The sequence below is a fragment of the Cetorhinus maximus genome, chromosome 26 (assembly GCF_964194155.1).
Source record: "Cetorhinus maximus chromosome 26, sCetMax3.hap1.1, whole genome shotgun sequence".
NCBI classification, from domain to species: domain Eukaryota; kingdom Metazoa; phylum Chordata; class Chondrichthyes; order Lamniformes; family Cetorhinidae; genus Cetorhinus; species Cetorhinus maximus.
The window spans coordinates 21,914,436-21,928,759 of NC_135904.1; the positions used below are offsets into that span (position 1 = coordinate 21,914,436).

The 14,324-nt window shown below is 43.7% G+C and overlaps 1 protein-coding gene across 1 annotated transcript; it reads left to right on the plus strand.

Moving 5' to 3' along the window:
• The first annotated feature begins 5,470 nt into the window (after positions 1–5,470).
• On the plus strand, positions 5,471–9,061 carry pigbos1 (PIGB opposite strand 1). Its single transcript, XM_078530352.1, has one exon. It carries the CDS (start codon positions 5,511–5,513, stop codon positions 5,679–5,681), a length of 171 nt encoding a protein of 56 aa, XP_078386478.1. The 5' UTR covers positions 5,471–5,510; the 3' UTR covers positions 5,682–9,061.
• Positions 9,062–14,324: the final 5,263 nt, after the last annotated feature.

Below are 14,324 nucleotides of genomic sequence, written 5' to 3' on the forward strand. Positions count from 1 at the left end.
ATGGCTATGCTGCTAATGCATAAAAGAGCCATTGTCAACTAAATGTGTATAAATTGACGGTTCAAGAAATTGTCGCTTGTTCAATAAATTAGTCTAATACTTTGTGCTTCCAAGTGTTATCTCTAAATACTGAAAAGATAAGGGGCTGAATTTTGCTCTAGCTGTGGAGGCACATTTCGGTTCGGGAAATATCAAACTTAGAACTGTTTGGGAGAAATCCTGATTTTTCCTCTGCATTCCTGAACCTGCGCCATTTTTTTGTATTCCTTTTTTGTTGTTGTGGATGGCTTCTATGTGAAACACATATCTAGCCCCGCTGATTTCAGGTTCCCCATTATAAGAGGGAAACAAAAATCGCATTTCTGAACCCCTGCCATTTTCTTCAGGACCCGTGTGTTTAGTGAACCAAATAAACGTACGTGTCCTCTGTGGAGTCATGAAGAATTTCACCAGGCTGGGATGAAGTCGTGGGCAAAGTGTAGCAACTTTCCTTGCTTGTTTTTTTTGCAACTTTTAAACCACAAATGGCTGCAAGCAAGTTTAGTATCTGGCAGGGAGAGGAGAGTGGAAGCCACACGCAGCACATCTGAACACCAGCAACAAGGAGCCCTGTGCTTCAAGCCCATCCTCCTGAGCATTAAGAAAAACACTTTCTAGATCTGCAATCTAGAATGGGAGCAGCCCCATCCCATCTGCGGTACATAGAGGCACAGGTGGAGCACAAGCAGCCTGAAATGCCTCGCTCGCCATGTGCACAGCTCCAAGGCAGGGAGGCACCACAAAGCTGAGTACTTATGAGAAGGAGCCATAGAGTGCTGAGGCAATATCCACTTGAGAGGCTGTACAAGAACAGGATAACATACCTTGATATGACCAAGAGGCAATGTTGGAGGAGGATGCATCTGTCTCAACAGGTAGTGCCTGAGCTTAGCAACCTGTTGTGAGAAGACCCCCAGCCAAGGAGGAACCAGAGGCATGCATCCCCAGTGGCCTTGAAGGTGACCGTGACCTTGCATTTCTTTGTGACTGGCTCTTTCCAAACCTCTGCATCTGACCCGTGTGGGATCTTGCAGTCTGTAGCACAAAGGTAACATCCATCAGGTAATCAATGCCCTTTTTCCAGAATGGGGCACTTCATCTCTTTCGATGCAGATGCTGCAGTGCAGATGCAGAGGGTGACAGGATTTGCCTCAGTCTTAGAAATCCCCTCGGTGCAGTGCACGCACGTAGTGATAAGGGCACCCTAAGTGAATGCTGAGAAGCGCATCAACTGAGGTCTACCTACTCCCTAATGTGCAACTTATTCAATCAATGCAAAAGTTTTGTTAGATGTCTGTGTCTGCTACCCTTGCAGTTGCCATGATTCTTTTACCCTTGGAGTCTGGGCTGCCACAAATATTTAGACCCACACCCCCACCCCCAGTGCATATCTGGATACTCTGGGATAAGGGCTACTTCCCTGAAAACATGGCTTCTCACACCCCTGCAACATTCCCAACTGCAGAGAAGGTACAAAAAGAGCTATCCTTATACAAGAACATTCATTGAATAGGCTATTTGCCTTCTAAAGGTGAGGTTTAGTTATCTGGCCCACTTGGGACTGGCTACAGTATGCATCTCAGAGTCTCCAGAATGATTGTGGTTTGCTGGGCACTGAGAAGAGGGTTGGTTCTGGACTGTGAAGATGAGAGATGGGGCCTCCTAGAGGAAGACTAGGAGGAGGAGGAAGCATTGCACTGGCTGGAGTCCCTTAGCTAGATCCTCCATCTGCTAGCTGAGTCCAAGAGAGGGTGGCTGTATCTGCAGAGATGAAGGTAATGCATTGAGGTAGGGCCCCAATGGGTCCCTGCAAGACGAGATCGACTGCCACAACCCTTTCGGCCATATAGTCAAAGACGTGAGCAGGGTGGGTGAGGTTGAAGGTCAGCAGGAGGGCCCCCAGAGATAAGAGAAGGGTTGTCCATGTACACACTGAGGAGTCCATGCAGGATGTCATCATCCACAGAGACTTTCTCAAACAACAGTGCTTCATGTGAAAGGACCCTCCCATGAGGTTGAAAGCTGACCAGGAGGGTAGGGTAGGTGCTTGGCTACATCAGAGGAAGGCCTTCTCTGCAGTTGAGTCTGGGAATCCTGTAATCAAGCCTGATAGAGGATTGATGAACCACATGTGGTTGCACATCTCGGGTCAGCTGAGACATATCCAGAAATCTGTAAATATATTGTACGTAGTTATTTTCCACAGATAAAAATATTTGTTCTACTTGCACATCTCTAGTTTCTTACTTAGTTTAACTACACTTATCTAAATGCTACAGTGATCCCATTAGTGCTCTAACTGACGCGGTGTCCTCCGCTCTCAGACACTTCCACATTGTGCTCTCCATGTTGCTCTGGAGGACGTGGAGGCAGGCTGCTCACGTCTTTGACTATATGGCCGAAAGGGTTGTGGCAGTCGATCTCGTCTTGCAGGGACCCATTGGGGCCCTACCTCAATGCATTACCTTCATCTCTGCAGATACAGCCACCCTCTCTTGGACTCAGCTAGCAGATGGAGGATCTAGCTAAGGGACTCCAGCCAGTGGGCTTCCTTGTGGTGTCTTTGGGAGGTGCTCAGTTTGCTGAATCCTCTGCGGGTGGAATGCTTTGAGATAGTTGCTGTGGGTGTTATGGAGTCTGAATTGGAGTGAGGGGTGCAGCAGGTGACGTGTGCTGCTGTGGCTACTTGCAGAACTTTGTGAGCTGCTGCATGGTGTTTGTTCAAAAGTCAGTCACTAACAGGGGTAAGCATCACAAGATTGGTGCAGTAGGAAAGTGATAAGATAGGGTAGAGAGACAACATTGGCATAAAACAATGAGCACATGAATGACTAAGGGAATCCAGCCAGTGGGCAGTGGGCCAGCTCACACACGGCAACCAACCAGCAAACAAATGTGTCAGGGCTATATCTGGGTTATTCTGTGGATGCTGCACCATTTCATGCCCTTTTATGGGCAGGGGACAGGAGGAACCCGCAACTGTTTTGAGTCAGCCAATCTTGAACCCAATCATGACTCACAATCTGCACCCAGAATCCACCTCCTGCCAAATTTGACGAAATTGGTGGGTGAAGTCAAACGTGTTGTACCATATAATGTACAATATATTACAATAGCAAGAAGTGTGTTTGTGTCTTGATGGCCTCATTTTTATAGGCGTAAATGGAACATCCTTCAGGGGAGTTATCTGCTACTAAGGTACAGCTGTTTTAGCCTGGTTTGGTCCTTAGTCTTAGAGCTTGATCAGAGAAACCTGATGATGTACATTCTCAACTACCACCTGTGGGGAAAATGCTTCAAAAAGACATTGAGGTCACTTAGAAGCTAATTACTATCACTCAGTGAAGTTTGTCTGTTGATTGACAGATGCTTATAAATTCCCTGTTCCATTGCCTTGGAGAGATACCATATCATAAAGATCAACAGAAACCAACAGGAATTAACTATTTTTCCCCAAAAAAGCCCCACATTTTCCTTTAGGACAAGATGATTTTCCATCAGTAGTTAGGCTGTTGTGGGAGGTGCTAGAGTGTGGGAGAGAGTTTTGAAATCAGCCATTCAGTGAAGTAAATGTTTGATTCTGTGAAAATAGTGTTTCATTTAGCCAATGCATGTAGATAAATAATTTCAATTACTTAAATCTCGACATATCGCACAGGAGGAATCAACTTTGAATAGTCCCCATGTGATTAGTGTGTAGCATTTGGTATTAAGGAAAAAAAGCAATTTGAATCTTTCCTTCTTTATCAACTATCTCTAATGGTTACTTTGTATTTTTTTTAAACTGCCTAAATTAACATGTTTAGGGCATCAAGCCAGAGGCTTTCCTGCAACAGCAGCTAGTGATGTAATGAAGCAGATGTAGGGGTAGCTGCTGCTCAAACAGTTAATTTAAATCGCAAGGATCTGGATGGCTGACAGCAATGTGCAAGACAGCCATACCTCATTCCAGGAAAATTGGCAGCAATACTTCTGGGGCAGGGAATTAACTAAATTTGAATCTGGAGAGGTAGAGCAAGATTAATTAAACTACTACAGTAGGAGGAGAATATGGATAAAGAAGCTGGCTACGAAACAGAGAGTAGTGGTTAAAATAAGATTGGCAATAGATAGGAAGTGGTATTCCACAAGGGTTGCACCAAGACCTCTGTTCACTATTTACATGAACAATTTGGATTTGGGTATTGGATGTACAAATTCAAAATTTGCTGACATCATCAAATTTGGGGTGTTTACTTAATACAGAGGAGAATTGTGACAAAATACAGGAGGACTTTATTCAACACTAACCACTTGTAGAACACAACGCAATAAAACACACCAAGGTGCTTCACAGGAGTGTTATAAAGCAAAATTTGATACCAAGCCACATATTAGAGCAGATTATCAAAAACTTGGACAAAGAGCTAAGTTTTAACAACACCTTAAAGGAGGAAAGCAAAATAGAGAGACAGAGAGGTTTCGGGAAGGAATTCCGGAGCTTGGGTCTTTGACAGCTTAAGGTACAGTTACCGATGGTGGAGTGATTAAAATTGGGGATGTTCAAGGCCAGAACTCAAAAAGCGCTGATATGGAGGCTTGTGGGACTGGGGAAGATTACAGAGATAGGGAGGGATGTGGCTATGGAGGAATTCAAGAACAAGGATGAGTTTTAAATTGAGGCATTGCTTAAGTGTAGGTCAGTGAGTGGGGGTAATGGGTGAAAGGGGACTTGGTGCGAGTTAGGAGACGAGTTTTCGATTACCTGGAGTTTAGCAAGAGTAGAATGTGGGAAGCCTGCCAGAAGTGTATTGGAGTAATGGGATCTAGAGGTAACTAAGGTATGGATGAGGGCTGCAGTAGCGGATGAGCTGAAGGAGGGGTGGGGGAGTGTGTGTGGTGTTAGCCGTGTCACAGACAGATTGAGGAGGGATCAGGATGTCATTTGCGATTTTGAGATATATCAGCCATTTGATTAAATGTGGCAGGAGCGCAAACCTGTGTGTGAAATGCACAAAACATCAAAAAGGAAATCAGTGTTGGTAGCGATAGTAACTGCGCAGCTGCGGCACCCACATTGAAAACAACTTCGGACCAAACCGGAGTGTAGGGGATACAACCTGGAAGCTTTGTGATTGGTGAGTCCTTCGGTCTCTCTGATTGGTGAGTCCTTCGGGCTCTCTGGTTGGTAAGTCCTTCGGGCTCTCTGATTGGTGAGTCCTTCGGGCTCTCTGATTGGTGAGTCCTTCGGGTTCTCATTGGTGAATCCTTCGGGCTCTCTGATTGGTGAGTCCTTCGGGTTCTCTGATTGGTGAGTCCTTCGGGCTCTCTGATTGGTGAGTCCTTAGGGTTTTCCGGTGCAAATGTGACCACGTGATTCCCGTGGCGGTTGGAGCGCATGCGCTGAGTCGGGTGCAGGGTTCCTGTGGTGATATTTCTGTCTCTCTCTCTCTCTCTCTCTCCCCCCGCTCCCCGGAGCGGTTTGGCTGCCGATGGCCCTGAGCAGACTGACATTCCCCCAGCTGGCACTGGCCGTGGTGCTGGGGGTGGCGGGCGGTTTGTACGTGTACAAGCCCATCTACCAGCGGTATAGCCTGGAGCAGCGCAAGGCCCGGGAGGCGGCAGTGGGCAGCCCGGCCCCTGAGTCTCAGCGGCCCCGATAATCCATCCGAGAGCTGAGGCTGAGGCTGCGGCCCGGACAGGACAGCAAGGGGAGAGCGGGGAGTCAGGGTCAGATATTACAGTGTCTGTGAAGCCAGGAATATGTAAAGAACTGTTCATACTGAAATCTTTAATTCAGCAACAACATGCGAGTCTCTTTAATGACGCTCATCTCTGAGACAGGAAGCTGTGGGTTCAAATCCCACTCCCGAGACTTGCACATAGAATCAAGGCTGACAGCCCAGAGCAGTACTGAGGGGGTGCTGCACTGTCGCCGCTGTCTTTCACATGAAACGTCAAGTCGTGGGTGGATGTAAAACCTATCGGAAGAAGAGCAAGGCAGTCCTGCTGTGGTCTTGGACAATATTCATCCCCCTGCCAACATCCAAAGCAGATTGTCTGGTCGTTACCACATTGTGGGAGCTTTCTGTGCATAAATTGGCAGCCATTTTTCCTTCAACAGTGGCTACACTTCAAAAGTACTTCATTGTCTATAAAACACTTTGGGACATCCTGAGATTGTGAAAAGTGCTAAATGAATGCAATTCTTTAAAAAGCCCTCGAGGTAGTAATAACACTGGAGCTTGCTAAAATGATCCAGGGTTTATCAGAATTGGATATTTTTATAACTGAATTATGATTTTTATTTGAGACCTAATTGGGCCATGGGAGACTAAAGCTTAAGAATTAGTGATGAATAGATTCATTGTGCATGGTCAGTTCGGATTTCAGTTAAGGAGAGATTTGGTTGGACGCTGGTTCTTCCTCAGCATCTTGCAAACGCATCAGCCAAACTTGAGAGAAAAAAATCTCAATCAGGCGATGGCGGAGGTGGGATTGGGAGATGTGTCTGCACGTTGACTGATAATACTATAATTTAAGTCCTTCTATGATGGGTGAAACCTTCAGAAGAAAATTTAAGGACTGCTTTGGTGTCTATGGAATGATGTGACATACTGTGCAGAAGTTGATAAGAGAATTTTGTAACTATTGGGGTTAAAGCCTCTAGTCTTTCTCTAAGTGGCTGTGGAAGGGGAGGGGGAAAAGAAGTGTGAAATGAGATACTTCCATTATTAAATACCAGGAAGTTGGTGTAAAGTATCTCAATTGTCATTCATTTGATGGTTTATTGGGTGTAATGTTCAGAAAATGCCACTGGAATGTTAACTATCAATAACAGTGAATATCTGGTTAAATGTATTTTGTCATGAAGGCATTGAGAAATCTGATTTAGTTAAAGTTTGTTTGACACTTTTTAAAAATGCTTTTTTTTTGGTAAAACCCATCTCCAATGAAGGTTAAGATGCTGCACATAAAGAAGTTGCATTTATATAGCACCTTTGATGACAAAGCAGATGGTTGATAGCTTAACAGTTAATATCCTGAGTGTGTTGGTGGCAATGAAATGTAGAAATTTGCAGCTTCTTGGACTGAGATTTTTTTTGGTGGAATTAAGTCCTATTGTAATCATTGGAGCTCATTTACATTTTTTTTGTTAAACTCCAAAAATGTCCACACTGATCTCTACTCTACCCTTGTGTTTGATTGCTGAAGGGCATGAGTGAGAAAGCCAAAGGCAAATCTGCATCCCTGATTATCCATCACTGCTGCTAAAATGTATTTCAATAATTAATTAAACTTTATTTACACTGTTTGGGATCTAAACATGTAAATAGTCCCTGTACTGGTTTAACTTCTCCGCCGTATATGACTGGTGTTACTGTGCAAAGTGAGAAAAGAAACTGCTCTCCAATGGTTTCGGGGTAAATATAAAGTGTGTTTATGTCACTAAACATCCCAAGTTTGATATGGGGTATGTGTTAAATTACCTGGTCTTATCTGAGGAAGAGAACAGCCAGGATTCCTCCTCCTATGGCTATCCAATGAGTCATATTCAAAAATCCAACTTTTCATTCCTGTTCTTGCCTCCCTAATTTCAGTAAAGGGTTTAAATTTTGATTAGGGAGGTGCTCATATAACACCTCTCTTTAAAATGTCATTGGTGACATAGAATTTTTTGTGGGGATTTTCCTTGAGTTTTCGGTAAGTCAATTATGTTTTCCCTCATTATGGAGCAGTCATTTCACAGTTGGTAGTACCCATGCCTCCAAGCCAGAAGGTTGTGGGTTCAAGTCCCACATTAGACATTTGAGCACAAAATCTGGACTGACATTCCAGTGTAGCACTGAAGGAGTGCTGCGCTGTTGGATGTGCTATCTTTTAAATAAGATGTTGAACTGAGATAAATGCCCTCTCAGGTGGATGTAAAAGCTTCCATGGGGCTTGCCGTATGCAAAATTGGCTTTTGTTTCCTACATTTAAACTATACTGTTAAAAAAAGCATTTAGTTGGTTATAAAGTGCTTTGGGATATCCTGAGGTCATGAATGGCGCCATATAATCACAAGTTCCTTCAAATCTGTACCATTTTATTTTGAGCGCACAGATTATGGTCTGATTGGACAAAGATTCTTTTCTTTCTTTCGCTCACTTCTGCAACTTAGTTATATTCAGAGAGTGCTTCTTACCAACTTTGGATTGGTAGACTTAAATATAAAATTCTTACAGGCCTCAGTAAAACAAGTCTTGGATGTCAGCTTTCAAGAGTTTTGTATCCTTGATGCTGTGATTACAGTTTCTGCTGTATTATTTTATGCCTTCTGTATAATTAAGAATAACAATGCATTTGATCAATTCATTATGCTTTTGAAAGTAAAAATTGTACTGGGTTGATATATACTCATTAAAATAGGAATGCTGCACTTGAGAGAAATCATAATTTTAAATCTGAGATTAATAGATTTTAGGTAACAGATATGGAGCCAAGGCAAGTGGAGGGTGTTAAGATATAACTCAGCCATGAATGGTGTAACAGGCTCAAGGGGCCACTAGTGTTGCTATGATTAGTGGATTCAATCAAGAATATTTGTGTGTGAATAATGTTTTCTGCCTTCGGAAATCACTATGTTCAATATACCATTTTTTTTGAGTTTGCTAACTACTTCAGTTTTCTGCTGGGTGTTTTTTTTTTCCCCTACAAATATTTTCTTAGCCTTTGTAAAAGAACCTGAATAATCAGGATTTGCCTACTTGAACATTGATTTTGTGCCTCAAGTGGCTTTCAACTACTTAAGTAGTCGAGTAATGGCCAAGGATGCTAAACCGCCTCCGGAGAGCAGCAAATGAGAGAATTTGTACACATCCACTTCAGATTTTAAAAGACTGATTTACAGATCCATAGTCTTTTTAATCAAAATATTTATGGGTGCAGAAATGTTTGAATTTTGAAATCTGAAAATGTAGACTATAAATTCTAAATTCTTAAAATGATGTATCTGTTGGTGTTGTTTACTCTGGAAAATACATATCATTTCTTAGTTCTGGCTGCATTTTATATGTCTGATAATTCACTTAAGCACTCAGATCTTAAGATTTTAATTTTTTTGTAACCGTGAGCAGCCTGTTGGAATTCGACAGTTTAACAGCTCAACTGTTTGAAATACCTCTTGAGCTCAATACTGTGCAGCTGATGGAAGTGCTGCTGAGCTCAGTGCAGGAGAATGCTTGTTTCCAGCATGGTACTTGGGGTGGATGCATACATTATTGATGCTACATTATTGAATTAACTTTCACAATAATTACAAATGAGGAAGGTCATTCAACCAATCTTAATTCACACATCCAGGGAAATGACATCATCCAGTTGTTTGCTCGGAGATTCCAGCGCATGTGCATCCACTACTCCTTCTGGAATTGTATTCCACAGGTTGCTCACAGTGTGAAAAATTTCTTGACCTTGTGCCATTTTAGTTTTCCTCAGCATAAGCTGAAACATCTAAACCAGTTTCACTCTGCTTTTTGGACAAAATCAAATGAAAAAGTGCAAAATATGGTTTCAGCTCATTTTCTAGTTTTTAGTTTTAATATTCCTCCGCCAATCAGCCATCTAGTTTGAAAAACCATTTGCGTTTCTAAAGTGGAAATAAGAAAGCAAAAAAAGGTTGTTCGATGTATTGAGCCAACTGGGTGCAGGAGGTATTTAATTCAAATTGGACTTCGGTGGAATTTTTGAGATATAAAGTCAGTATCCTAACAAGCAGGCTTTGTACTCCTCCACAGCCTCTGATCTCTCATGGTGCGTGTCTGATAAGTTGAAGGGGATTTCTTCTTTAATATTGGGAAGAATGAAGCTATTGTCTTTAGTCAACACCACAATATCTGTTCCCTATCCACCAACTCCATCTGCCTCCCTGGTTGCTGTCTGATGCTGAACCAGACTCTTCATAACCTTGGTGTCAGATTTGACCTTGAACTGAGCTCCCCAACTGTATCCTATCCATCACCAACACCGCATCCACCTCCATCAAATCGTTCTTCTTTACTGCTGCCTCAGTGCATCTGCTGAAGCACTCAACCATGCCTTCTTACCTGTAGCCTGGACAATTCTGATACACTCCTGCCATTCTTTTACCTTGCATCCTCTGTAAACTTGACCTCATCCAAAACTCTTGCCAGCATCTTGACTCGTACTGAATCCTTTTTACCCATCACGCTGTGCTCATTGATTGACACTGCCTCTCAGTCTGCAAGCATCTCGATTTTAAAATTCTCATCCTTGTGTTTAAATCTCTCCTTCACCTCACTGCTCTGTATCTCTGTAACTTCGTCCAGCCTTGCAACCTTCCAAGACCTGTCTTCCAAATCCAACCGTTATCGTTTCACCATTGGTGGCTGTGCCTTTAACTGCCTCAACTCTATGCTCAGAAATTCCCTCCCTGAACCTCTCTGCATCTCTACCTCTTTGCTTTAAGGCAACACTTTTAATTTTCCTCTTTGACTAAACTTTTGGTCACCTTCCTAATATCTCCTTAAGTGGCTTAAATTTTGTTTGATAGTGCTCCTGCAAACATCCTTGGGACATTTTACTATGTTTAAGAAGTTACACATCTAACAAAGAAACTACCATAGTGAGAAGCTATTGGCACCAATTGATGGTCAGCTCTTCATAACCTGATTTTTATTCTCGAGAGTTACCAAACTCTCCGGGTTTATTGAGACATTAAGCAGTTTGATCTCCTGTATTCCAACAGGGGCTGAAGAAAATGTGAAATAAGAATGGTTGTTAGAGGAAGTGTTGCAGCCCCAGGCCTTTGCTACAGGAGTTCCTCTGCACATAAGAGCTACAAAGGTTCAAGGAGACAGATGACCACTACCACCTTAGCTAAGGATGGACAATAAATGTCCGTATCACCTATACCATGAGAACAAATAAAACTTTCCAATAAAAGAGATATCAAGTTTTTTTTATCATTCTTGGTTTCTCAACTGCATTGTTTAATATTATGATTGGACACACTAAGTGTTGTGTTATGGACAGGGTTGGGAGAAAACCAAAACCTTTGTACCCTTTACTGTCCACAATTAGTGTGTTTTTTGGAGAGGACACTGCAGTGTGTGGACAATTTATATAACAGCAAACATTTGTGGGTTTAAATAAAGATCATTTATTCACACATTTACCCCAAAAGCCTAAACGCTACGTCAATCACTCAACACATACACACACACACGCGAGAAAAATACAGTTAAAGAGAATAGTATCCTTTTACAAATTGCAAAAGAATACTTCATAGTTCACGTGTCTGGCCCATAGTAGGAGAACAGTTATTGTGGGCCCAGTAAAGAAAGGAGTCTTTTCCACTCGGGTTGTAGTTTAGATGAGTTCAGATAGCTGGACTTGGATATCAGAATTATTGCAAGATTCCCTTGAAGAGATGAATGCTCAGTCGGTCGTGAAGTGAGGCACTTGTGGTTTCCATATCATGAAGTCCAATTTTTTTACAGGTGGACTTGGATTTAGGATTCAGGCTGGGAGGGTTCTAATTTTTCTGCCTCCTGTTTTTAAAGACCAAGGTGTTACTGATGTTTTTACATCTACTGTGGCTTGAGGGGTTCTCTGCAGACTGCCCAGATCTTTCTGGGTCTTCAGAAAATAAAACGCAAGCTGGTTTTTGGTCACATGACCAATATTGGTACAGTCCACCTGGAATTGCTTAAAGCTGAAGGCCAGTCCTGTACAATGGAGATAGTAGATGAGTTTTTCACACTTACTCAGGATGAATTGGTTTCTGCCCAGCTCTCATTGTTAGGTTTCCAACTTGGGAGACATGGAATCTGGACTTGCTAATTTTTGGGGATTTACCAAAAACGCAAGTGTACATTCCACCGATAGTACTTGTCTTGGTATGCCTATTCCATGGGCAGGTTGTCACCCAGTGTGATTCAATTAGGAACTTTCCAGAAGCTGCTGACAATCTGTGTTGAAGTTGCAAAGGTCACCTTAGTCTTGGCAGTCATCTTAGCCACTTTGTGAGTGTCCGTTTAATAAAAAATACAGTTCCAGTAGCTTGCATCCGAACACAGTCCGCGTTTGGAGTTATGAATAGGAAATGTTTTCACTGGGCATGACAATTGTGGGGTGGATATGAGATGGAGTATTTTACATTGAGAGGTTTAAGAGAAAGTCATTCATTCAAAGCCTCGTCGGGGTTGCTGTGTGATGTCAAGCGGGGACGACATTCAGCCAATAGGTAAGTGGAAAGATTGGATTTGGGGCATGTTTAGTAACCGTTTGATAACAACTGACAGCAATGTGCATAATTAGAGTCTACAATGTAGTTCATTCTTAATTAGCTTTTCTTCTAGTTATTAGTTAAATGTTTAATTGGTACGGACTTAACTGCTTTTAGTGAAAGGCATTTCACACCTCAGAAAATGTGGGAAAACAATTGAACCTGTAATCTCATTTTTAAAATAAATTCACAGGATGCAGGCATTGATTGTAAGGCCAGCATTTAATGCCCTTCCCTAATTTCCCTTAAGGTGCTGGGGAGCTGTCTTGAATATAACTGGATTAGCATGCTAGACCATGTCAAACGGCAGTTATGAATCAACCACATTGTCTGACACAATCAGAATAATAACAAAATGCGACTGATTTGGAGTAATTTGATATTGCAACAATGTTAACTCTTAATCTTTGTTCAGTAGTTAGTATGAATGTTAAATTGTGATGCCTTAAAATAACTAATTTACTTCTACAATTGTCCATTACACAGTGACTCCAGATGGTAGCTACTGAACGTTTGAACAGACCGAGTCCTACAGTGTTGTCAGTTTAATATGATTGTGTGAATTGCCTGAGAGAGGGTGGAATCACCCCAGGTTTGTACGAAGTGCGGTAACAGGCAGGTAAAATGACGTTTTATCCACTGGCTGCTTCTCACGCTGTATCATCCCAAACCCGCCACATTAATTATGCATTCCCAGGAAGCACACTGATTCCATGGTGGGTGGGCTCTCATTTGTCCACCATGCCATCACCTCGCTGCTTCAGCACACCAGGCACCAGACTTAAAGTGCAGCCGCGGGCACATCTCTCAGTGCTTCCAGCCCACGAATGCTGCATGGAAGACATGGCCCTGAAAGGCAAGAAGACTGCAGCCCCCCCTCTCGGTTCAGTGACGCGTCTCTCAAGCGCCTTTTGGATGTCTTGGAGGCCCACCGTGATGTCCTCTACCCCGGCTTTGGCCGCAGGATGGGCAGCAACATCACTAATCCAGATTGGGAGGTGGTGGTAGTGGTGGTCAGCGCCAACGCCCTGCAAAAGAGGAAAGCCACCCAGTGCCAGAAGAGGATGAATGACCTCCTCCGTTCCACCAGGGTAAGTCACTCTTCTCATCACTCTCAAACCCATCACACATCCACAGGGCCCTCACTCACTGCCAGTTGAAGGGACAGCACCATTCACACTGTCACACACAGCTTCATTGTCCTCATCCTGTCCATGGGACCGCTCACACCCACACGTGCCAGGCATACTTATCATCTGCCAGGCAGGCGTCCTGCTTACATTTTCCCATCTCTATTTATGCAGGACAAACTGGCACACAACAAGAGGGAGAGGTCACAGGCCCGGGGAGGAATGCCTGGAATCAAGGTCCTCACAGACTTTGAAAACAGCCACCGAGCTGGCCGGCGAGGATCTGGACCGTTCCTGTGCTGACGGTGAGGTCGGCACTGCTCTACCAAGTGAGGATCCAGCAGTGCAACACCCATCAGACAACCAGGCTGTGAGTGATGTGTCCTGTTTCACAGGCCACTGCCATGCACTAATTACCTCCCCTTGCTTTCACAGGCACAAATGGGAAACTGTCGACAGAGTCCATGACCCAGGGCTTCCAATCAAGCCCTAAGGGATGCTCAGAAGAGGGCTCCGCTGAAACCCTCCCTCATGACCCGTCTCTGCGCTCACCCACACCCTCCACCAGTGCAGAGACACACACCTCGGTGGGACTGAGCTTTTCAGTAGCATTGGGATCACAACCTGGTGAGCACATCACACTGCCTGATCCACAGCAGGTGGTGGCAGGGACTTCCTAGGTGTCCAGCACTTGGAGGACTGCTGGAGGCCAGAACGTTGCTGAGTCCGAGTCAGATGAGGAGCCTCTGGACTCAGTCATGTCACAGTTGCTGGAGTTGCAAAGGCAAGCTCAGGAACATCAGGAAGGGGAGTCCGCTGCACTCCTCAGATTGCAAAGCACGATGGAGGAGTCCGTCTGCCTTCAATCTGAGGTGATAGCACCA

Excerpts from the sequence above, each read along its gene's own strand:
- pigbos1 (XM_078530352.1), top strand. The coding sequence starts at position 5,511 with ATGGCCCTGAGCAGACTGACATTCCCCCAGCTGGCACTGGCCGTGGTG.